Source organism: Polypterus senegalus, chromosome 12, assembly GCF_016835505.1.
Source record: "Polypterus senegalus isolate Bchr_013 chromosome 12, ASM1683550v1, whole genome shotgun sequence".
NCBI lineage: Eukaryota > Metazoa > Chordata > Cladistia > Polypteriformes > Polypteridae > Polypterus > Polypterus senegalus.
The window spans coordinates 24,339,166-24,363,040 of record NC_053165.1 but is presented as its reverse complement, the minus strand read 5'-3'; the positions used below and the strand labels follow the sequence as shown (position 1 = coordinate 24,363,040).

The following is a 23,875-nucleotide window of genomic DNA, read 5'->3' as shown; positions in this document are numbered from 1 at the left end:
TTAACCTCCTTCCAAAATAGCCTAACAGCTACATCTAAAGGTTACACATTATATATTTTCACATATGATTTACTGGAGTTAACTTTCCAGATGACTTACAGAAATGTTATAACCTTGACAGTATGGACTGAGAAAGAAGAGGAAGAAAGGACTGGATTTTTTTCTTAATTGCAATTAGTAGTCATTTTCAGCTACAATAAAGAAATTAAAAGGTTGTCTATGCTCTTCTAGTCTTTGAAGAAAGTTAATAAGCACAAGCTGGCGCAAGTTCTCCTTATAATCTATATTGTTTAGATAAGGAAATGATTGTGCTCATACCGACATAACTTATTATATTTCCAATATTTCATTACTTTTCTTGACTCAGTTGCTTGGACTGCAGTAGTATAAATCAATCAATCAATCAATCAATCAACATTTATTTATATAGCACATATTCATACAAAAAAATGTAGCTCAAAGTGCTTTACAAAATGAAGAATAGAAAAATAGAAGACACAATAAAAAATAAACATAAGTCAACATTAATTAACATAGAATAAGAGTAAGGTCTGATGGCCAGGGTGGACCAGAAAAAACAAAAAAAACTCCAAAGGCTGGAGAAAAAAATAAAATCTGTAGGGGTTCCAGACCAAGAGACCGCCCAGTCCCCTCTGGGCACTATATTAAATAAACATTATAAAACTCCACCTATCAGTGATGTGTAACAGATTAGTTTTGAGGCATGGAGTTTGCATGTTTTTCATGTGCAGTAAATGGTAGTTGAAGTGGCAGCTTCCTATGTGATCAGGTGCTGCAGTGGGCTGGCACACCATCCGGTGTTGGTTCCTGCCTTGTGATCAATGCTGCCAGGATAGACTTCACTCATCCATCAACAATAAACTGTATTATTCAAGTCTGACAATATGTGTGTTTAAGATCTGGAACAATAATTTGACTTGAACAGAATAATTTGTACAAGTGAATTTGTGCCACATTAAATAAAATATATGGCTTAAGAACAATAACAATTTTGTTTTTATGTTATTCTCTTCCTAAGATTACATGGCTCACAATAAAGAGCCAAACACCACATACACCGAAGGAGTCAAAATACATACAAAGTACAAATATACAAAACATGCATACATACTGAAATACACATTCATTATTATATTAACCCATCTTTAAGTACCCAGTCACAAGAAGCCTGAGCCTACAGCAATAGCATGGGGCACAAAGCAGGAACAAATGTGCCACCGCATCACAAGGCACACTGAGCTGCACATTTAATCTCCAAACAACCTATCCTGTACGTCTTTGAGATGTGCGAGGAAGCCAGAGAACCCAAAGAAATGGGGAGAATGTGCAGACTCCACAAGACAGTAACCACATTGAGATTTGAACCCAGGACTCGGCAGTTGTGAGGCTAACCACCACACCATTATGCAAACAGAGAGCAAATGCCTACATCTTAATGGGATAAGAAAAGAGGAAAGCGGAGACTTCAGTATGACCCTTATGGGTCCACGCTTCTTTGAATAAAAAACAAATAGATGTCTAACAGCCATCCTCACACTGTTTGGCAGATGAACAGTTTTCTGAGCATGATCCAGACCTATCATGGTGTTGCATGACCTGACTAACGCTAGCCTAATTCCATGTTCAGGCTGTTACTAAAGCCTCTTCTTACACGTACAATAATGCCAAGATCTCATAGCGACAAAAGTTGCAGTATTCCCAGGAAAGCAAAGCAAAAAGATAAAATGTAAATCCTGCGGAAGTAACTGATAGACATGAGCATAAAAATAAACAAGTTGGAAAGTACCATTCACCGCCATTACACTAATCACTGATGACAGATTATGACAAACACCCACTTTTTGGACTAATCATTACACTGACCGATTCACATAATCTTTTTAGTTTCAACTCTTCTTTTTGACTTGTGGAAATCATTTTTATAATATGATACTCTTGAAGGTCTGTGCACAGAGGAGTAATGGGTTTTCCAGCCTTAATATCAAGAACTAGATCAGGATCTAGTAACTGCACATCAGAGAACTTGTGACGTGGGCATCTTGTTCTTTCGTTTATTCTTTCATCATTCCCTCCCCCTTTTATTGTCTTCTTGGCTTGGGCTGTCTCTCTGTCATGGCTGTGCAGCCTTCAACTGCCCTTTTTTGCATGCTCTGCCACCCTCATGGGGCAGGTGGTAGAAGATGTAACCTTCTTGTAAGATGTGTTTCTTATGTAATTTTAAAAGCGATCAAGATGGCCCTTTCCTATGTATTTCAGCTTATCTCAACAAAAAGAAAACAAAAAAAATCATTTATTTGTTTTCACTATCCAGACAACAGTGTTGCCCTCATTGAGTACATGGCAGCAACCAACCCTGGATAGGGTGCCAAACCATCATAGAGCACACTCACACACGGTCACTTATACCAAGCCATCTCTGAGCCAGAAGTTCACCTAAGGTAGGTATAGTATTTAGGGGTTTGAGAATAAAACCAACTTAGTCAAGGGAAGAATGTTGGGAAACATCAGCAACACAGTTACTGGTTCATGATTCAAATCCTGTCTCCTGTGAGGCAGCAGCACAGTTCACAGAAAGATTTACCATTTATGTACTCTGCAACATTACCATAGTCTTTTGAGATTTAAATGACATTTCCCTCTTAAGATTTATTTCCAGAACTTCATTACATTATTATTGATTGTATGAAGCAGACAAAAGGTTTTATATCCCCACAACATTTTTACATTATTAGGCTATGTAGTAAGAGGGCAGAGTTTATGTTTATAGATTAGCTACACTCGTTTTTTTTTTCTTTCCCCTGATCGTAATAACATAGTTCAAAGGGACATTCTGCTGTAGATCTGCGTGAACACATATCACTGTGCCATTGGTCAGCTCCTAACTCCACCTTAGATTCCTATCACACTAATAATTGAGACATACACTTAAGAGTGCACAGCGATTTCTGTTTAGAATTCACTACTTGACAAAACTGAGGTGAACTGCCTGGCACCAAGCTATTCACAAGCTTTCTCCTTCAGGCTAAAGAAAGGCACCTAGCATATTGTACAGTTGCTTGATAAGCAAAAGTGACTTAACTGGTTTTTGTTTTGGCTTCACAGATTTATCTCAACTTTGTACCAGCAGTACTGGCAGCAACACTGCACTATTGTGCTATCTTCCCACATGAATGTGAAGGCCACAGAAGAAATTCTCAGTTTGGGGCGGATATGTGGAAGTGAAACTTTCCAAAACAGTAAGCAAGGCTGGTTGGTTTTAACCATTCAGAAAACAGTAAGAAAAGCTGCCACTCACTTATATCTCAGCTGCGAAGCACTATCCCATTGTTTGTTTGTTTGTTTGTTTGTTTTGGGGGAAAAGCTGCTTTTTGAGTAAACTGAGATGATTGGAAAACTGAGGGACTGCTTGTACTGTCCAAGAAGAGAGAGGTGCCCTAAGAGCGATGTTCAGTGAGTCTGTTTTTATTTTATATAGCACTATTTCAAAGGACTTGGAAAGTACAAAACTAGGTTTGGAGAAGAAAAACTTTAGAGTTGATCCTGAACAAGATCAACTGTTTAAAGTTTTTCTTTACAGAAAGACAGAGAGCCAGAAAAGAACTAATAGGATAAAGCTGATTAAAGAGAGTGAGCAAAACATTCTCTCCTGGAAAACATTGTGGTAAGTTGTATCCTATTTTAGAAAAGCTGGATTTGTATTTCCTTCCATGTTACTTAAATAAGTGATACTGTTTACCGAGGTCAGATGTATGTCTCCTATTCTTGCCTTTGTTCTGTGGTGACTAAACCACAATTATCCAGCAGATTGAGACTTAGTGATGCCACTGGGTGATGCTGCACTGGCTCAGCGGTTGCCACTCATCATTACTGCATAAATGTTTATTTTTTAAGTTGCATCAGGAGTCACAAGGAGTTGCATCACAATGCTTTGAGAAGGCTACTATCACAAAATCTCGTACATTCTATCCATTCATCAAATCAGCACAGGCTACAAGAAAAGGGAGAAATCTGGATGGTTACCCTCAATTACACACGTGTACCAAGTTATAGTTTTGGAAGTCCATTTAGCATAGGTGGCTTGTATGTAGAGTTCTATTACTTTTGTCATTAAGCAATAGTGTCTTGAAAAGTTTAAATTGGACAGAAAAAGAGTGAAGGATAATGTGGTAGTTCAGTTTTTTCTGGATCAAAAAGGTAGCAGCAGATCTTTAGTAATATGTTGATTTTGTGAAAGAAGATTTTTTTTTTAAAGAAAATTGTATACTGTATTATGGTGGAGAGGTAATGAAGGAACAGAAAAAGCAAATAGAGACACCACAAAGATGAGTGGCATAATGAAGTTTTGCAATAATTAAGGCTAACTTTGTACAGCAGAAAGTTTATTCTGCCTTATGGTGTATCGCATCAGGATTGGCTCTGTCTCCCCATAATTCAATACTGAAAAAAGGATTCAGAAAATGAATGGATAACAACCATATAAACTAACTAACTAAATAAATAACATGTACAAAGTACATGTTTCATCTTTTTTTAGGCATGCAACAAAATCTACTGTGAAATAAACTTTGTAATACTCCTTACAGGTAAAGGCTTATTTTAAAAATAACACTTTCAATTTTCATCTAGTGGGCAGTTAGCAGGGTACTTGGGTGATGGTCTTTTTCTGTATCACAGTGCCCTCTGGTGTTCAATGAAATTGTAGGCACAAGAATGTCTTCAATTTAGTGCATTTATCAGCGGGAGACAGTACAGTATATCACTCTGACCATTTGGAAAAGAATACACTTTTTAAAATAATTTGGGTGTTACAGTGGTGACATTTTTAATTACAAGATGTCTTTTTTGACTCTTTTACATGTTTTTTTTTTACTGAGAACAGTTAAATTCCTACTTGCATTTGCTGCTCATGCTCAATATGCAACACGGTCTTCCTTACTGGACAAATCTCAGAACAGTTTACAAAACTATCTACCATTAGAGGCTATATTAGAGTTAAACACTGTTTAGTTACCGAAGTAGTTAGTTCTCATATCCTGCAGAAACTCTGGTTTGTTAAGGCTAGAATTATAAGGCCTACTGGTGCTCCTGTACAGACCACTAATATTGATTGCTGATATCGATGATGCCAAAATAAAGACTGTGACCAGGACCCTTAAGTAACCTATTCTGTATTAAACACAGTCATGTTTATGGTGGTGGTTTGGCGTTGCCTTACAGCTCCAATAATGTACTGTACATTCATTTAGAGACCAGGAAATTAGAGCTTTACAAATTCTCTCTGCTGTAATGTATTTTTGGGGGTATATAAATATTTTCTAGTTTCCCACATCCCACACACTAATGGGATACGTTAATCCAGGACTCCACATTTGTGGCTATCTGCACAAGCTTTATTTTCTATGGAATGGCATTTTGCACGCCACTCCCTACGACTCTCATTTTTCCCTTTTCTGTACCTGCTTATCCATTGTGGGGGGTGACCAGTCTATCCTGGCGCCATCAAGCATAAAGCAGGAGTAAATTCTGGACTTAGCTTATACTGAAATTCACTTATACATATCTAATTGATAGTCACAATTTAACTAAGCTGCACTGCTTAGGGTTGTGGAAGGATAACAGGCGTACCATGACAAAATAACACAAAAACCTATGGAGAACACACAATTGCCACATTAATATGGCTTGGCCGAGATATGAACCCAGTTTGATGTAGATATGAGGCAACAGTCCTAACCTCTATGTCACTGAAACCTCCTCCTTTCCCAACAGCCCATTAACGGGGAAAAAACAGATCCGGTAAACGGATGCAAGATTCTGCTGCACTGTTTTACACGCTTACTGTTTAAGAGATAATTCTTCTCCTAACACGGTTGCGATTAATCCTCATCCTACAACAGCATTCACTATTATCCTACAGCTCAATAACAAGAACATGGGAGTGCCTGATATTTGCCAAAATATTACTGGAATATCCTTTAAGACTCCCTGGCCAGTGTTTTATTAACAGAAGAGTCCAAAGCAAAACATTAAAGGCCTTTGTGAGCCCGGTTGTAAGTATTCTGCCTCAATGCCCTTATACCCACATGGTATCAAAGAAATCTTTTTATCAAAGGATTCTTCAGCAGAATGTTCGCCAATTTTCCCATAAGCTGGATTGTCCAAAATGAGGATGCAAAACACAAGTCCAAATCGGAATGGATGGAAACATTTAAAGGTTGAGTTTGTAAATGGCCTAGCCCTAGGCAAAACCTCACTGAGATGTTCTGGCAGGTCCTAAAACAAGACTTTCCCATTCAAAAACCACAAATGTCACCGACATTAATCACTTTTAGCAATTACTGATTAAAAATATGTAATGTAATAAGATGTAGGTTGTCAATACATCAGATCTTTTATGTACTATTTAGGGAACCACAGTTTTCTCTTACTTGAAAATTCTTTTATTATTTGGCTGGTCTTTGGAAATATTGCTCATGAGAAAAAGATTCCTTTTGTTTTGAAAACTTTTTCAGACGGTTTTAAACTGATTTTGCTGGATTATCTCCTACTGAAGCACAACTGCAAGATTTATTGCCAGTTTTCCATATGGATCCCAATATCTGTCATCTAACTTGCTGAGGCAAGCAATGACTTAAATATTCCTGCTGGGAACACCTAATACAATGTGTAATGTCCTTCTAACACTGCCTGGTGGCGAATCATGTAACAAGTCTACTCTGGCTTAAGGGTAACTTGGGGTTACCACAGTTTAATTTAGAATGGAACCCCATTTCTCCTTGGAACCATTTAGACTCAATTTTTGGTGGGCCACCAGGAAGGTAGGTTTTCATTCAAACTACTTAATGAACTAGAAGCCTTCTTTTGGCATGAATGGAGCATATTTAATGACATGGCTTATATCTGCTCCTGCGTTCCCAAGTAAGAAACATCTAAACAAGTAAATGTCACTTTCCTAAGATAAAACAAAATGCTTTGTGGACAGGAGTAAACTATTAAACAACATATTCTCAAAATGTCCCGCCTTATAGTTTTAAATTGCATGTAGAATTAAACCCTTCACTATTTTTGGGGTGTACAGACAGGGGGTAGGTCATCAGACTAAATTATATGTTCCAACAAGTTAACAAGAATTACTTTCTAAATAAAAAAAAAAATCAAATGCTATTTTATGTAGCTTTTTCACAGAGCATACCATCTCACAACATGTACTCAAGGTATTCCATTCAGAACAAGATAAAAGTAGAATATGCAATATTTCAAATATTTTATACACTAATGGAATATTAATACAGCAAGAGACCAAACAAGTAAAAATGAGCTGATAAGACAATACTGTGTGTGCAGACTGATAAGAAACTAAAGAGCCAATAGCATGAGTTATTACTGAATAAAATATTCACCTTTATTCCTGTGCTAAGACAAAGGCAGGCAGTCAGGCATAGTGGCTCTGGACTATTTGTTCAACTGCCACCTCTAACTCACTGTTTGATTCCAATCAAATCACTTAATCTGCCTGTGCTATGAATGAGACAAAAAATTCTGTAATATGCAACACTTTTAATACACTACCAGCAGAAAAGTCTTGACACATCCAGAAATGTTAATGATTTTGAATGAAATTGATGCCTTTTTTAACTCAAGATAGGAAATTAATAGTGTTTCTGTTACTACTTGAAATGACTGTTTTTTTAAATTACTATATTACTATGACTATATGTCATATTTCAAAAGTCATTCCTTTAGTATCTTAATGGTAAACTCTCTAAGCTTATACCTGTGCTATCTGCAACAGAGAATAGACAATTCGGGGATGTTGGCCTTAGAAGACAGAGTTTCAAAGAAAAATCTATATGTGAAACTGCCAAGAAAAAAAGAAAAGGTTAAAATGGGCCAAAGAACACAGAAATTGGCAAGGGAATGAACAGAAAAACGTCTTATGCTCAGCATCTTGGGAGTCCTCTTTACTACAGTTGTTGCAGACAACACTGGTATTTAGCCATCCAGTTGCCATGTCTCTGTTATATACCATTTGATATGGGTGTTGAAAAAACAGTGCTAGTGTTTGTGATGCTCCATCTGTTTAGAATGAAAAGTGAAATTCATTTTAACACTACAAACATGAAAACATACATTTCAATAAATGGTATACTGCAAACATTAACAATGACTACGTTAGGGCCCATGTTAATTACTTAAGATTTCAACTTGTCTTAGATAACACAGACATTAATTACTTAGTCTAATATCTGCACAAAACTTTGAACTGTACTCGACTGAGAACGCCTTTCGGTTGGGGACATGGAATTCCACTTATACCACTGATTAGTTCTAAATTGAGATAAGCAGAGTAAAGCCGGTTATGCAATTACTAATATATTACTTGTTTGTTGGTACATGCTCTTTTAAACTGGAGGCCCGCGAAACGCAATTAAACTACATGTCCCAGAATGCCACACACCACCTTGCCTAACTTTCGCCTAATTAGAATAAAAGCGTAATTATGAGAAAATGATAAATTATAGAAACATTTGTGCAAATACATAAAACATATAAAAATAAAGAAACGTATAAACAATACGTTCCAGTAAAACGGCACAAAAAAGTGACACAAGTTGACGTTGTCAGCCGAAATGGATTTACACGGTATTTTGGTGCCTTAGGAAGTTCTATAATCACTGCTTACAAATCATAGACAATGACAAATAGTGAAGCAGAAAACCGACTCGGCTACGCGACATCTGCATTCAGGCATATGTGCAGCCTGCCCTTGCCGTTCGAGGGGTCCTGGCGTTCCCAGGTGCTTTTGTAGTATTTTTTTTTGTCAAAGGCGGCGATGTGTTTCTTAACGAAGTCAGTTGTGCAAGTTGCTGACGTTTTTGTTGTTTTGTGAAGAAAGGAGGATGACTACCGCTTTGCTGTCCCCGATGGTGGACTACTACAATGACGAGGAGGAGCTGGACAGCGTAGAGGACGACGAGGATCGTAGTTTCAGGGGCAGAGACTCGGAGGAAGGTACACGAAGCACCCTGGGGGTTCCCTTTCTTTTTGTTTATGTAATGTTCCTCAAGCAAAGGAAGAAAAGAAAATGAGAGAGACAGAGAGAAACTTCATTGGAGTCTTCCTCCGTACTGCCCGTTATGATTATTTTGGGTTCAGATACGGAAGTGTTTGAAGACGCGCGTTTTCAGAGAGACTCTGGTGCTTCCTGTGGGGCAGGGTAACATCAGCAAGGGTTACAGTCAGTGGATGGGGATCTCATGGCATCAGTGGAGGTGTAAGACAGAAGGAAGCATGGACGAGGGCAAAACAGGATTAACGGCGATGGGAAGGGAAGCGAAAAGATATAGCGTAGTTGCAATATACAGCTCGCGTGATCATGGCCCCCGCCAGTGGTAAAGGAGTACGGCGAGTTTATTATCTTCGTTGTCGAAAGAATATACTCCATTTGCGAGTACAAAACAAACATAAGCAAACGTAAACAATTTTTACCAGAAACAAACTTAACGGTAACCATAAGTTACTAAATTAAATAAGTATATTCAAAATTAGTTTAAAAAATAGCATGCTGGATATTAGTGATGCGCAACTAGTCAAGTACAGCAGAGGCTGTCATTTCCACAGCAGGTTTTAGATAATTCTACCCGAAGCTCCAGAAACTCGCAGTCCTCTGTATTTATACACATATATATTAAATGTTATGGTCTCGACCATTTTGTGTAATTGTATGCAGTGCGTATTATAGACGATTTAACATTAGCAATACTGCCAACAGAGAGTGTTTCACAAGAAACGTAAACCGTAAATTTATATGATATTCCCTGAATAATGGATGGAGACAAGGCTGTTTTTGTAAATATCCCAGTGCAATACCTTGACGTTTTGAGGTTACGCAGTTTTACACTGTCCTGACGACGAGGCTTGGCACTTCTTGGCTGTTGAAGAACTGAACCCAGGCAAAAAAAAGGTTGGTAAAGATTGACAGAACATGTCCCGCCCCACTCTCTACTCGCTGCTCCACTATTGGTTCATTAAGGGAGACGCCTGCGGACGGTTTTGTTACTGGACGAGACAGTTGTCAATCACACGGCCTGGGTTGCTGCTGTGGGTGCAGAGCAGGACGGGAGAACCGAGAATTGAGTGGTCTTCCTCCGCTGGGATTTGGCGACCTTAACATATTTTTTGTTTGTGTTAAATTCTGAAGCTCGGTTGTCCGTAACCGTTTTAAGGGAAAGGGATCTCGTTCTGGAATGACAAAAATACAGATCCGACCACGGCTTGTACACGCAACCGGTTTAAACGTCGTTCCGCAATTATTTTTTTGTGGACAGCAAAACACTCGTTTTTTTTAACGCGCTGTAGAGATAAGCATCCACTACGACGGCACAAATTAAGGTAAAATAGGCCAAGGTCTATCCCGAGGGAAAGTGCGGCTTAGGATTGGACACTTTATGCCTCTCCCACTCACTAACAAGTAAAAAGTAATCCGGCGGATGGGATTTGTATTTCGTTTTATATATATTTATATAAATATGTGTTTTTTTAATTGATCGAACAAGCTTTAGGGAGTCAGACGCCAGCTGATTTCGCTGTTGGCTGAGCACCCTCAAGACTTCGGAGTGGGAAAGTCTTGTGTTCTGCGGGCCGGGAGACTTGACTGGCTGATAGCGTATCCCGGGTGATAAAGGGGGCGTTTATCTGGGACCTCCAGATGCGCAGCCGGCTGTCAAGACTCCGACTTATAGTTGGTTGAGCTACCCAGTTTTCCTTTTCGTCATGGAAACCGTGCAAAGTTAGCCATTATAAGTCTTGATTTCTCCATTTTTGTGTATTATAAAACCCCAGCCCTGTTCCACAAGTCAGATCATCAGCAAAGCAACGGGGACCTAAGTAGCTGAATGGCCGGTAACGCACACATGCTAAATCGCAATGAAGGTAAATTAAAAAGTGCTTGTGCTGTTAAGCTGGACAGTGTCTGCCCTGTTTTCTCTCACTTTTTAAAATAATATTTGTTTTGTTTGCTTCATTGCCCAACGTCCTTGCTTGGTAGCATTGTTAAAGATCAAGTGGCCTCGTGAAATCATCACTAATTTGCTGAAACATGACAGAAAGATCAGTGACATTTCACGCTGAAACTTTCAGAAATGCATTTAAGCATCTCTTCAGGCCCTTCCAGCATGGATACGCGTGGTAGTTTTGATGTTTTGTTTATTTTGATTGCAAGCTGCTTATCTTGGCTTTTAAAATAATTCGTTATGATCAAAGAAACAAATCAAATTTTTTAGTTATTTCTTTGGCTAAACATTGCATGTTTGCAGATATGTGACTGGAAATGGCATGCTGGAAAAGTATATCATGCTTACTGGATTGGCTGCCTCCAGAACACCATGGTGGCACAATTTACATAAAGTTCCGCCATTATTTGCTTACATATCTGATGAGAGAGACGTCAGATATTGTGTCAAAAGCCGCTATTGGGTAAGGTTTCTACTGAGAATATGTTTTTATGGACAGCTCCTCCAATGCTTCTTCAAAACATTCATACTAAATTTACTACCAAACGTTTTCAGATTAACTCCATCCTATATATTGATAAGTATTTTAATTCTGTGTAAGATTCATTAGTCTACATGTGTGTTTAATCTTTAATTCTTTAATTTTATTTAATAATTGTATTGTATCACAGGAAGAATAGGTAGTATGTTTTACTAGTTATTTATGCAAACATAAGGGAAAAAAAATACTCCAGTTGTACAAAGCCACATTGATAGTGCAGTCAGCATTTCACAGCCCTGTTGTTCTCTATGCAAAAGGGACACTTTGTGGATTGACAAAAATCTTGGAGGGGACCTTCACCCCTAATGGACAAACATCACAGAGTGGAAACATGGAAAAGCCAAAAAACTCCAGAGGGCATACCGGTACCTTTTTAAGAGCAATTTAAACACTAGTTAAAGTAGTGAGATTTCCACTTATCTGGAGATTGTTTTTTTTTTGCTTTCCAAATTTTGACAGATACAGAAGATGCTAGTGAAACAGACCTGGCCAAGCATGATGAGGATGATTACGTAGAAATCAAAGAACAGTAAGTAAATGTATACAGGTTTATATTTTGTGACTTTAGCATATACTGTACATTCTGTTGCTCCTTGTGTGGTTTTTGGGGTGTTTTTTTTTTTCTTTCTGATACACTGACTCACATTAAGAGATTGCTGATCTTCTATTGAGTGTTGTGTACAATAACCTCATGTTGAGATGATTATCTTGCTAGAAGCCTTATTGAAATATAGACATGATAAAGCAAAAGCTGGTATAGATTTAAGCATCTTAAGTCTAATAAAAATCCTGAGTAAATGCTGCCTTATAACATTTATTTATTTTTGTAATTGGGCAGGATGTACCAGGAAAAGCTGGCATCTCTGAAACGACAGCTGCAGCAGCTTCAAGAAGGTATATTTACTTAAAATGAATGATGAATGTTATTTGAATCAAAGTTAAATAATTCTTTTGAAGAAGTCTAATTAGTAGTTGGATATTCATTTAGTACTAGGATTTGAAGCATTTCTTCCAAGTCAGTCCCTGGAACTGTTAATAACCCAAATGTTCTGGTGGGTGGGGACAAAAGGTTGACTTGCAAAAGGTATACACGAGGCTTGTTCAGTACTTCATATTTCACATCAACTGTATACCTTTTAGAAAGTACTGTATATGAAAACATCATCAAGTCTCTACCCTAACAAAAATCACACAAAAGTAACTAAAAGAAAGTGTGTGTCTACTTTTAAATCTACTCTTATTGCATATTAAACAATGACAATGAAGTGGTTCAAAAGATCAATCCAGTTACTGTATATTCTTAGTCTGATCTTTCCTGGCTGAGGGCACTGGAGCAGGTGCTCATCCCATAGTCAGTAATAAATAAGTGTGTTTTCAAATGTGGCGACATCATTAAAGAGAAACGTAACATTTTCAGACCCTCTTAATCTCATTCAGTGTAACTGGATCTGGAGCCTCTCCCAGCAGCAGTGAGTGCAAGACAGAAAACAAATTTCCCTGGGGTCTGATAACCTCCTTAGAGGTTTATTTACCCCTGGAAAATCAAGTAGTTGTTTTTTAATACAAGAAATCATATTATTACATGTAAATATGAAAACTTCAGCAGACCAGGGTGTGCCTAGTGTCCACCGTTGGTAGTCATGCACATCCTTTGTGTGACTTGTTTTGAAATGGTCACCAACACACAGCCCAGTGTTGTAACTGGAGCGGTAGAAGTAGGGTACCCTGCACACTTGACATTTCTCCTGTTGCTTTACCACGAGAGGGTAGAAGGTCCGTGCCTGACCCACACAAGCAACGCTCCTCTTGGGGTATTCTAGCCTACCACAGCACCAGGCTTGGTGACCTCCACATTGTCCCTGACACGAGCAACCGTTACAAAATTGTGAACAATGCTTAGGGGGGATGACATATTTCTAACCCTTCCGCGTGATTGTCATTATTTTGCCTTTTTGCAAGACTCCTGCTTTCACCAAGATGAACCTTCGGGCAACCAGATTCACCAGGCATCTTCTGGTGATGTTGTTGTGCAGTGCAGTGCTATATGCGTCAGTTTTTCCCCATCTTGGTCAAAATCTGATGACCAATTCACATTGCCATCACTACTGCTTGATTCAGCTAATGGCTCCGTTTTCAGTTTGCTCTACAACTGGCTTTACAGCGTCTCGTTTTCATACCATTTGTATTGTGGTACCACGTGTGAGTATTGATGTTGCCTTACGTTTGCAAAACGCTGAGAGATAATTCATGATTTTTTTGCAGCATAATGTTATTTTAGCCATTAGATGGCAGTAGAGTACTGCCCCTGGAGCAGTGATTCTTAGCCTTTTATGAGTCACGGACCCCTTTTAGTATCTGATGAAAGCTATAGACCCCCCATTCCCCAGAAATATTCACATAAACACAACTTTGCATGCAGTGAATATAATGTACTTTATTTATCGAGATTTGATTGTCTCCTACACAAAGTATTATTAAACTTTAAAGTAAACAATCTAAAAAAACACTCCTTTTTTTATTCAAAAGGTAATGGCCACTCTTTATAATTATGAAATACAATCCTCTTGTGCAAATTAAAACAGATATACTACTGCTGCATTTTCTACTACCATTTACTGCTACTGCTTCATCTCCTCTAAATCAGCAGTACAGGGCTGTATAGTGAATATAAATGTTCATTTTGATCGGACCCCCTTAACCCCATTCAGGGACCCCCTATTGGTCCAGGGAGCTCCGGTTAAGAGTGCCTGCCCTTGAGTTATTTGGGCTTAACACTGTAAAGTAGATCATTCCATGTCACCCACAGTCCCGCTCGAGGTTAACACCAAAAAAGCATAAGTAACAGTGCTGAAAACTCTGCCCCTGTGCCTTACCAAAGAACAAATATTGCAATTAAATTAGCACTCTGCTGTGTACCAAATTCAGCTGAAAGTCTAGTAGTGCACTATATGTGTAACAATACTACTTCTGTTTTTTTAGTGTAAGTATTATGTTAAGTAACTTCAGCTATAAAGTTAGTAAACCAAAGAAGGGAGTAATTGCAGAGTAGGCCGTAGTCCTCTAAATTAAGCGTGGTCGCCGTTGACGTCTTTTCTCTTGGAAGTTAGCGATACTTTGTTTTTTCCTTGTCCAGATTTGAAGAGACGCTGTAACGAGAATGTGTTGCCTTGCATTGCACCGCCTGTGACAGGCCTCTTGTTTGAGTTACACGAGCATGCTGCAGGCTCTTATTCAACGCTTTAGCTTGTAAGACCCTCACTCTTTAACTAGTTATATGCTGTAGGTGGAAGATAAAATTTTGATTTGTGAAATCACTTATGGTTGCTATAAGACCAGCACTGAAGAATAAACTTGGAAAGATAGGCTTAGGGGGCAGCAGATCATTCACTTGACTACACTGAACTCATTAAAACAGAAATGCACCATAAAAGAATATGCAGATTGGAGACGTTTAGATAGTGAGTGGCATTCATTCTGCTTCAGTGTTCTAAAATGGTATAAACCTGCCAAGGAGGATTTGTCAGATTAAACTGCAGCTTTCATGTTCCAAAGCAGAATAGCAAATCCCATGCTAAAAGTGACACACACGCACTTAGTTTCTTCCACACTTTAAATGTGATGTTCAAGCATTTTGGAATATTAGTTTTACCAAAACAATCCTCAGCATAGTTGGATTCCACCTGTCACTGGTCCTCTGTTATCCTGAAAAAGTTTAACAATACAATTTATTTTTGTATAGCCCAAAATCACACAAGAAGTGGCACAATGGGCTTTAACAGGCCCTGCCTCTTGACAGCCCCCCAGCCTTGACTCTCTAAGAAGACAAGAAAAAAACTCCCAAAAAAAACCCTTGTAGGAAGAAACCTCGGGAAAGACAGTTCAAAGAGAGACCCCTTTCCAGGTAGGTTGGGCGTGCAGTGGGTGTCAAAAGAAGGGGGTCAATACAATACAGTACAATACGCAGCACAGAACAAATCCTCAATACAGTATAAAAATAAAAAGAAGTACGGAGTAGAATTTAACAGTAGATGATATCACATAATAAGATTTGGATTTGTTTAGAGTCCTGGAGACCTCATCCATCAAGCTGCCTCCTCCATTTGGCCATTCCACGGCTGAAATAGCGCTAATCTGATTCAGTCCAAGTCTCCGGCAAAACATTTTATTTGATTTATGTATTGGTTTCTGTTGTGGCTGCAAGGTGTTGAGCTGCTAAAATACATTTTTAAAAATCCTTTACACCCTTCAAAGCAGTGTGCAGCTTTATTTTATGTTTTTAAAAAATACTCGTGACTGGTAATAAGCAAAGCTAGTCTGGTTTTGATAAGATGGATTTTGCTTTATGCCTTATTGATTTGTAATTGTTTCATTGTATGTTGTCGATGTTAGGAATCTCATTGCAAGTCAATGCACTGTAAAACCTGAACTTAACACTTCATTTATAATTTAAAGCCGGGGATTTTTATAAAATGAGCAGGAGTCAATGGAGGACTTCAGGAAATAAAAAAGCAATATTTATATATTTGGAGCCTCTGTAGCTGTGCATTAAGTGAATATCCGTAAAACTCGGCCTTCAATCGTCTGTTTGCAGTGAGCCTTTAAAAAAGGCAGACTGCTATGTAACATCTTTGCCTTTAGTGTTTTGTACAATAAGGCTGGCAATGTCCTGGGATTCATTGTTTCAAATGACATATTTGGGTGTACCAATATATCTGTGTAGGTACGCTACAAGAATATCAGAAAAGAATGAAGAAGCTGGACCAGCAGTACAAAGAGAGACTGCGCAATGCAGGTGAGATTTTTGGGCTGCACATTTATTTATTTCTACTTGTTATCATTGGGATGCGAGTGGCGAGCTTAGAGGAGTCCATCACATCCTTTGGGGTTACGAGTTCATGCTCATCCATGATGGGTGCTTCAGGAAGCTAACAATCCTAGGGAACTGAAGGTAGACTGCCCAATGAAGAAGAGTATGGTCGCTCTTCATTTTGAGCAGGGACATGGAATATTATATGGAGGTCTGCACTTATTTAATGAGTTATTAACTTGAATGTAAAGGAAGAGATTTTGTAAGCGCAGTTAGAACAGACCGTGTTCTAGGTAGTGTGTGTGTGTTTGTGTTAGTACCACTTCAGTGTGAGTTGTGTTGTCTGGTTTATTAGTGGTCACATTTACCTGTCTGTTATATTTTTATTAAAGTAAGAAAGCACTCTTTGCCTCTTTACAGCAGTAAGGATATTTAGGATTTTCCATAAGTGAACAGCTCTGCATTATTTACTTGTGCTGTTCTGTTTTTTTCTTTCCCCAGATCTTTTCCTTCAGCTTGAGGTGAGTAGAAAAACCTTCTTTCTGTCTTCATTAGTCATTGTTCTTTTTATTTTATTTTATTTTTGTATCGTTAATAGGCATGGAATAAATGGAATATGCATTCAATTTTATTTTGAATCTTCTTGTTTACAAATGAATTGCTGGAATCTCTCAGCCATTTTTGCCACTGCCTCCTATTTTGGAATTCTGCGTTTGGCTCATTTTATTTTTTGCTACTGTCCATTTGCAAATGGCCAACATGTTTTTAAAGTATTAACATAAGAAGTTTAAGATTACACATTGTGTGTTTCACATAGCTGCTGCATTGAATGTTTACAGATTTCTCTCTGTCCGTCAGTCTCTTCATGCCTTGTAATATGAAGAGCATCTCTGGTTCCCTATTAGAGTTTATAGTCCTTTTCACTGTGCTTCTTGTCTTGTGTAATTCTATCACTTTAGTAAAACTTTCTCCAGTTTGGAACAAAGATTTCTTTTCTATACTGTGTTCAAAATTATTATGCAAATTATATCTGATTTTCCTAAATAGTCGATGCAAGTGGCAGTCGGCATCATTTTTGAGTCATCAACCATTAGAGTATAATTCGAATGTTACTGAACAAACCTCCTAATGATAACAGTATGTTTTTCAAAAATAAAACAATTAAAATACACTGTTCCAAATTATTACGCACAACAGAGTTTCAAAACATTTTATAGGTTGTAAAGAACTGAAAATGGTCATTTGTTGAATTTGCAGCATTATGAGGTCATATTTACTCAAAACAAAAGCTGTTTCAATCAAAAACATCTTAACAGGTCAAGTTCCATATTAACATAGGACCCCTTATTTGATAGCAGCTTCACAATTCTGGCATCCATTGAACTTGTGAGTTTTTGGAGAGTTTCTGCTTGAATTTCTTTGCAGGATGTCAGAATAGCCTCCCAGAGCTGCTGTTTGGATGTAAACTGCCTCCCACCCTCATAGATCTTTTGCTTGAGGTTGCTCCAAAGGTTCTCAATAGGATTGAGGTCAGGAGAGCATGGGGACCACACCATGAGTTTCTCTCCTTTTATGCCGATAGCAGCCAATGTTGCAGAGGTATTCCTTGCAGCATGAGATGGTGCATTGTCATGCATGAAGATGATTTTGTTACGGAAAGCACAGTTGTTCTTTTTGTACCATGGAAGAAAGTGGTCAGTCAGAAACTCCACGTACTTTTCAGAGATCATTTTCACACCTTTAGGGACCATAAAAGGGCCGACCAGCTCTCTCCCCATGATTCCGGCCCAAAACATGGCTCTACCACCTCTTTGCTGACGTCGCAGCCTTGTTGGGACATGGTGGCCGTCCACCAACCCTTCACCATTCCATCCATCTGGACCATCCAGGGTTGCACGGCACTCATCTGTAAACAAGACTGTTTGAAAATTAGTCTTCATGTAGTTCTGGGCTCACTGCAGCCGTTTCTGCTTGTGAGCATTGGTTAGAGGTGGCCGAATAGAAGGTTTATGCATAACTGCAATCCTCTGGAGGATCCTGCTCCTTGATATTCGCAGGACTCCAGAGGCACCAAGCTTCCAATACCTGTTTGCTGCTTTGTAATGGCATTTTAGCAGCTGCTCTTTTAATCCGATGTATTTGTCTGGCAGAAACCTTCCTCATTTTGTCTTTATCTGCACGAACCCATGTGTGCTCTGAGTCAGCCACAAATCTTTTAACAGTACAATGATCACGCTTAAGTTTTTGTGAAATATGTAAGGTTTTCATACCTTGTCCAAGGCATTCAACTATTTCACGCTTTTCAGCAGCAGAGAGATCCTTTTTCTTTCCCATATTGCTTGAAAATGGTGGTCTGCTTAATAATGTGGAACATCCTTCTTTAGTAGTTTTTCCTTTAATTGGGCTCACCTGGCAAACTAATTATCACAGGTGTCCGAGATTGATTTCAGTGATCAAAAGAGCCCTGAGACTCGATACCATCCATGAGTTTAATTGAAAAACAGAATATTTAATCTTTATGACACTTAAATACAATTTGCATAATAATTTGGAACGTGGTGTAAGTGACTAGGGGGCTTTGCCCCCATTCTCACTTAATTTGTAAACCCACCCTCCGGCCTGCGCTACACACCAGCCACTTCAAGTCTCTGAAGCTTGTGTTATGAAGAGGAGGGCTGAACCCACCCCAAGGAGACGAAACCCCCTCTTAAACGGTGATACAATGATAAACGCACAGTGGTTTTTTTGTTTTTTAATACCCTCCTCTTGGCTCGATCAGCTGCTGGCTTGCTGCCGTGCCGCATGATCTGCATCTTGTGTGTCGTACTTCAGTCATATCGCCTATATGTCTATATATTCGATCTCTTTTCATCAATATTGCATTGAATTTTGATTCCGTGTTGGGAATTACATCGTGACAACACAATGTATAACTGCCCCTGAGTGAGTATTGTTTTCTCTGTATAAGAAATGTGTCTCACAATAGCATTCACACAAATGAGACATGATTGAATTGTGCGCGTGGTTACGTGGGCAGGACTTTCCCAAATCTCTTTGCATAAGCTCTTGTCTTACGGGAGTTGAAATTTTGCCTCGTGGGATTTCACTTTCACCAAACAACAAATCTTTTAATTCTCGCGGATACGTCTTTTCATTGGGAAGAAACACTACTTTTTCTTTTTCCCTGATGGCAACACAAATTAAATGATCTACAAGTTTCTGACTTAAAGTTTAAATCCAAACGATATATTCAATCTCTTTTTGCTGTTCCGTTATTTCAATGAATAATAATTTCCATTTAGATACGCTAATGCAATCTTTACTGTCGTATTTTTTTGAGACTTTCAAGTTTTCGTACTTCCATTATCTCTAACCTGCTCTGCATGTGTACCGTGCCAATATTTTTTAATTCTTTACGACGTTCGGCTTTGTTATCTACTCTTTGTCTTTGTATTTCTGGTTCCAGGTGTGGTTAAATCTCTTGACACAAAGACTCATCTCGCGGGACATGAAAGTATCTCTCTGAGAAAATCACGTCTTGTCTCCTTCCAACCTTCCAAATTTTTTTTTTATAGGAGAGTGATGTATATGACAGACCTCATTTTTATAAGTTATTTGTAGTAGACACGAAAGGTCTATGGCACATTTTTCGAATACAGAGATGTTAAGAAAGAATCAGTTTTTGTTATCAGTACATTACATTTATTTATTTATACACTGTTTTTAAGTTTGATCCTTACTTCTCAACACCTTCTCAAGTCTGTAGTACGTGGTCATCGCGTTTTAATTGTTGGAGATACTGTACATTCAGTAAAGTTGGTGAAATGGGTGCTGCAGTAGTTTAACTATCTGTAGTATTTGGTGGGGCCAGGGGAGGGCACTGTTGCACCAACAGTTTGCATTTTTTCTTGAAGAAATTCTGAGTGTCTAAACGATTTATTTTTACAGACTGAGCAGGTGGAAAGGAACTACATCAAGGAAAAGAAAGCGGCTGTAAAGGAGTTTGAAGATAAAAAAATAGAACTGAAGGAAAATTTAATTGCTGAACTAGAAGAGAAAAAAAAGATGATAGAAAATGAAAAACTCACCATGGAATTAACAGGAGGTATGTAATAAAGAAAGAACTCTTTTTGGACAAAGAATAGGAGAAGGAAGGTTATTCTCCTTTTTTGTGATTCCAGTTTTTCTATGAAAACACTGAATAATGAAAACAATTTTTTTTTTTTTTTCTTGAAAAGTTAAAAGAAGTTTCCTTTTTTTCTTTTTTCCTGTAATAGATTCTATGGAAGTTAAACCAACTATGACAAGGAAGTTAAGACGCCGTCCAAATGATCCAGTCCCCTTACCGGACAAACGACGGAAGCCAGCCCCTGATATCCTTCTGATTGTTTGTTGGTACTGTTGTGTGTTCCCAGGTGGTCCCTAAGGTAGGGGTGGGCTGTAGATGGTAACCTTTCAGCCTGGATGGCTGCAGGTTTTTTTAAAGTGGCTCTGACATGTTGGAGTAGTGTCTTAAGCATTTCTTACACATAGAAACTATAAAGTGTTGTGCTTGTGCTTCTAACAAAGCAGCCCACTTTTCTATTTTACAAGATGGCAAAATTTTGCTGACATTTTTGCATTTTCTCTTTCAGCAGTGACATGCTAATAATGGAATCGCATATATAAATTGTATAGGATAGCGTTCCTTTAATTGGGCCGTACTGCTTACAAGTAAAATCTGTAGTTGAACTTTCTTGCCTTGTACTAAGGGATTGTCTTTCCAGCCCAGCAGGATTTGGCTGGAGTGTTTTTATTGTGGCCTAATCCTTATTTTGGCATCATGGAAAGGCCTCTAAAATCTGATGGCACATCCGGTCCTGTGTGAAAGGATTCTCTGGCACTGCTACAGCAACACTTTGGACAGCATTTCTGTCTTGAATTGCTGTGTAAGTATATCACGTGGTGATGCCACCAGTCAAGACTGCTAATAAATGCTCAAGAGTTGAACACTTCTTTAGATGCCCCGAGATGCAGAGGCAGCCTTGTGATGATTTTAGTGGCATGGGTCGATTTCAGGATATCTACCACCAAAGGAATTGTTAAGCAGAGTGCTGCGTTTTGCTCGGTGCTAGTTCATGGTCTCGGGAGGATCTCTTTGTCCGCTAGTAGTCATTTAGAAGCGTAGTCTCCATCAAAGAAAATGACTCTTCTCTACTTCAGCTTCTTGGCTGCTCTGATAATGCGTTTATTTAGTCCTTTGCCTAATTTATGGGTATGTATTTTTGGGAACTGTGTCCCACATAATTGGATTCACTGGTGCTGGCGGTTTTTATTTTAAAGAGGAAAAAATACATTATGTGCTTTCTATGGAAGTGTCTGCACTTGTGTACCTTTGTCAGGACCAAGTACTTTTCAGTATATCTTAGAAGATCGTAAGAGCTTAGAGAAGAAAACCTGCATTTCCTCTCTGTGCAAGTGTGTTATGCATAGAACAGAAGAGAAAAGGTGAAATTAGCAAAAGTCCACAATGAATGCCACAATTCACTTCTAAGGGAGAAAGTTTCAATTGAAAAGCATTCGGTCTGTGAGAGTGAAACGCTCCATTTACAAGAATATATTTGGCTGGAAGGAATTTAATTTGGTTTAGCTAATGTAACAAAAAAAGTCAAATTGCCATACAGTATCAGAACAGCATTACTTTCTGTTTAACTAATCTCTCTCTCTCTCTCTGTGTGTGTGTGTATATATATATATATATATATATATATATATATATATATATATATATACATATATATATATATATATATATATATATATAATATAAATATATAATATAAATATATAATATAAAAGCCAAATACCACTGACTCACTTATCACAAAATCTCCCGAACCTTGAGGACTTGGGACTTGAAATTTGGAATGTAGGTTTCGCAAAGAAATGGTTTAAAAAATTTCGTGGTCCAAGCGCAAAAGTTTTTTAGACCTGTCTGTTGGCTTTTCACGAGACAACTACTTAACGGATTTAAATCGTTTTTTTTTCTTTTTTCTTTTTTCTATAATTTCCTTGAAGATTCTGGTTGATTTTGTGACTTCTCTCCTCGCACTAAGAATCATATTTCGCTTGCAGGATCAGTATATTCACGGTAATCTGAGGCAGTGGCTGTAAGCCGAGGGGAGGAGGAAGCGTGACATCAGGAGTGGGGAGCTGGGCAGGACCCTCCTTACTGTCCTGTTTCAGTAATATGAGGGTGAAGCCACGGGGGATGGCTAGTTCATTATAAACACACGTAGATATAGAGTGCATCCAGAAAGTATTCACAGCGCATCACTTTTTCCACATTTTGTTATGTTACAGCCTTATTCCAAAATGGATTAAATTCATTTTTTTCCTCAGAATTCTACACACAACACCCCATAATGACAACATGAAAAAGTTTACTTGAGGTTTTGCAAATTTATTAAAAATAAAAACTGAGAAATCACATGTACATAAGTATTCACAGCCTTTGCTCAATACTTTGTCGATGCACCTTTGGCAGCAATTACAGCCTCAAGTCTTTTTGAATATGATGCCACAAGCTTGGCACACCTATCCTTGGCCAGTTTCGCTCATTTCTCTTTGCAGCACCTCTCAAAATCCACCAGGTTGGATGGGAAGCGTCAGTGCACAGCCATTTGAAGATCTCTCCAGAGATGTTCAATCGGATTCAAGTCTGGGCTCTGGCTGGTCCACTCAAGGACATTCACAGAGTTGCCCTGAAGCCACTCCTTTGATATCTTGGCTGTGTGCTTAGGGTCGTTGTCCTGCTGAAAGATGAACCGTCACCCCAGTCTGAGGTCAAGAGCGCTCTGGAGCAGGTTTTCATTCAGGATGTCTCTGTACATTGCTGCAGTCATCTTTCCCTTTATCCTGACTAGTCTCCCAGTTCCTGCCGCTGAAAAACATCCCTATAGCATGATACTGCCACCACCATGCTTCACTGTAGGGATGGTATTGGCCTGGTGATGAGCGGTGCCTGGTTTCCTCCAAATGTGACGCCTGACATTCACACCAGAGAGTTCAATCTTTGTCTCATCGGACCAGAGAATGACTCGTTGTTTGTCCTTGGGAGAGAGATTGTCATACGGCACAGCGATAGAGAAGATCAAATCTAGAAATTCTCCATTGGTTTCTGTAACACTCGGCTTGCTATAACTGACCTCTCAAGAAGAGCCTCTGCTGAGCGCTCCTGACTGTCTTGAAGTACCAAGTAAGACAACTGGACGTTTTGATGCTTAGGAACTTGAAGTTCTTTATCGTTTAATGCCTGACCACTTACATTTAAGGTGAAATTCCTTTATATTTTTTATTTTTGAGTTAATTGCTAGCACACAATTGGCATTTGCATGTGGACGTGAGATTGGTGACTCCTGCCTATTGCTGATGAGTTGGTGTCTGATTAGTGCTGGGTGGTATACCGGTTCATAACGAAAACCGTTTTTTATTTTTGTTATGATGTGGATTTTT

General features: G+C 38.6%; 2 protein-coding genes across 5 annotated transcripts in view; one reads left to right on the top strand and one right to left on the bottom strand.

Moving 5' to 3' along the window:
* Positions 1 to 9,910, bottom strand: part of taok3a (TAO kinase 3a) — a 155,187-nt gene extending 145,277 nt beyond the window's left edge. The window contains exon 1 of the mRNA XM_039772995.1: positions 9,892 to 9,910. The gene's annotated coding sequence lies outside the window, so the exon portion shown is untranslated. The remainder of the gene's footprint in view (positions 1 to 9,891) is intronic.
* The window catches only part of suds3 (SDS3 homolog, SIN3A corepressor complex component), a 49,085-nt gene continuing 28,659 nt past the window's right edge, over positions 3,450 to 23,875 (top strand). The window contains exons 1-8 of one of the 4 annotated variants that reach the window (XM_039773001.1): positions 10,126 to 10,953; positions 11,832 to 11,939; positions 12,034 to 12,103; positions 12,413 to 12,468; positions 16,295 to 16,366; positions 16,883 to 16,902; positions 20,330 to 20,486; positions 20,659 to 20,754. In XM_039773001.1, coding sequence (XP_039628935.1) covers positions 10,917 to 10,953; positions 11,832 to 11,939; positions 12,034 to 12,103; positions 12,413 to 12,468; positions 16,295 to 16,366; positions 16,883 to 16,902; positions 20,330 to 20,486; positions 20,659 to 20,754 — 616 coding nt within the window. In that variant the 5' untranslated portion in view covers positions 10,126 to 10,916. Of the gene's footprint in view, positions 3,472 to 8,823; positions 9,034 to 10,125; positions 10,954 to 11,831; positions 11,940 to 12,033; positions 12,104 to 12,412; positions 12,469 to 16,294; positions 16,367 to 16,882; positions 16,903 to 20,329; positions 20,487 to 20,658; positions 20,755 to 23,875 lie in introns of those variants that run through there. The other 3 variants (XM_039773004.1, XM_039773002.1, XM_039773003.1) reach the window with 3 other exon arrangements.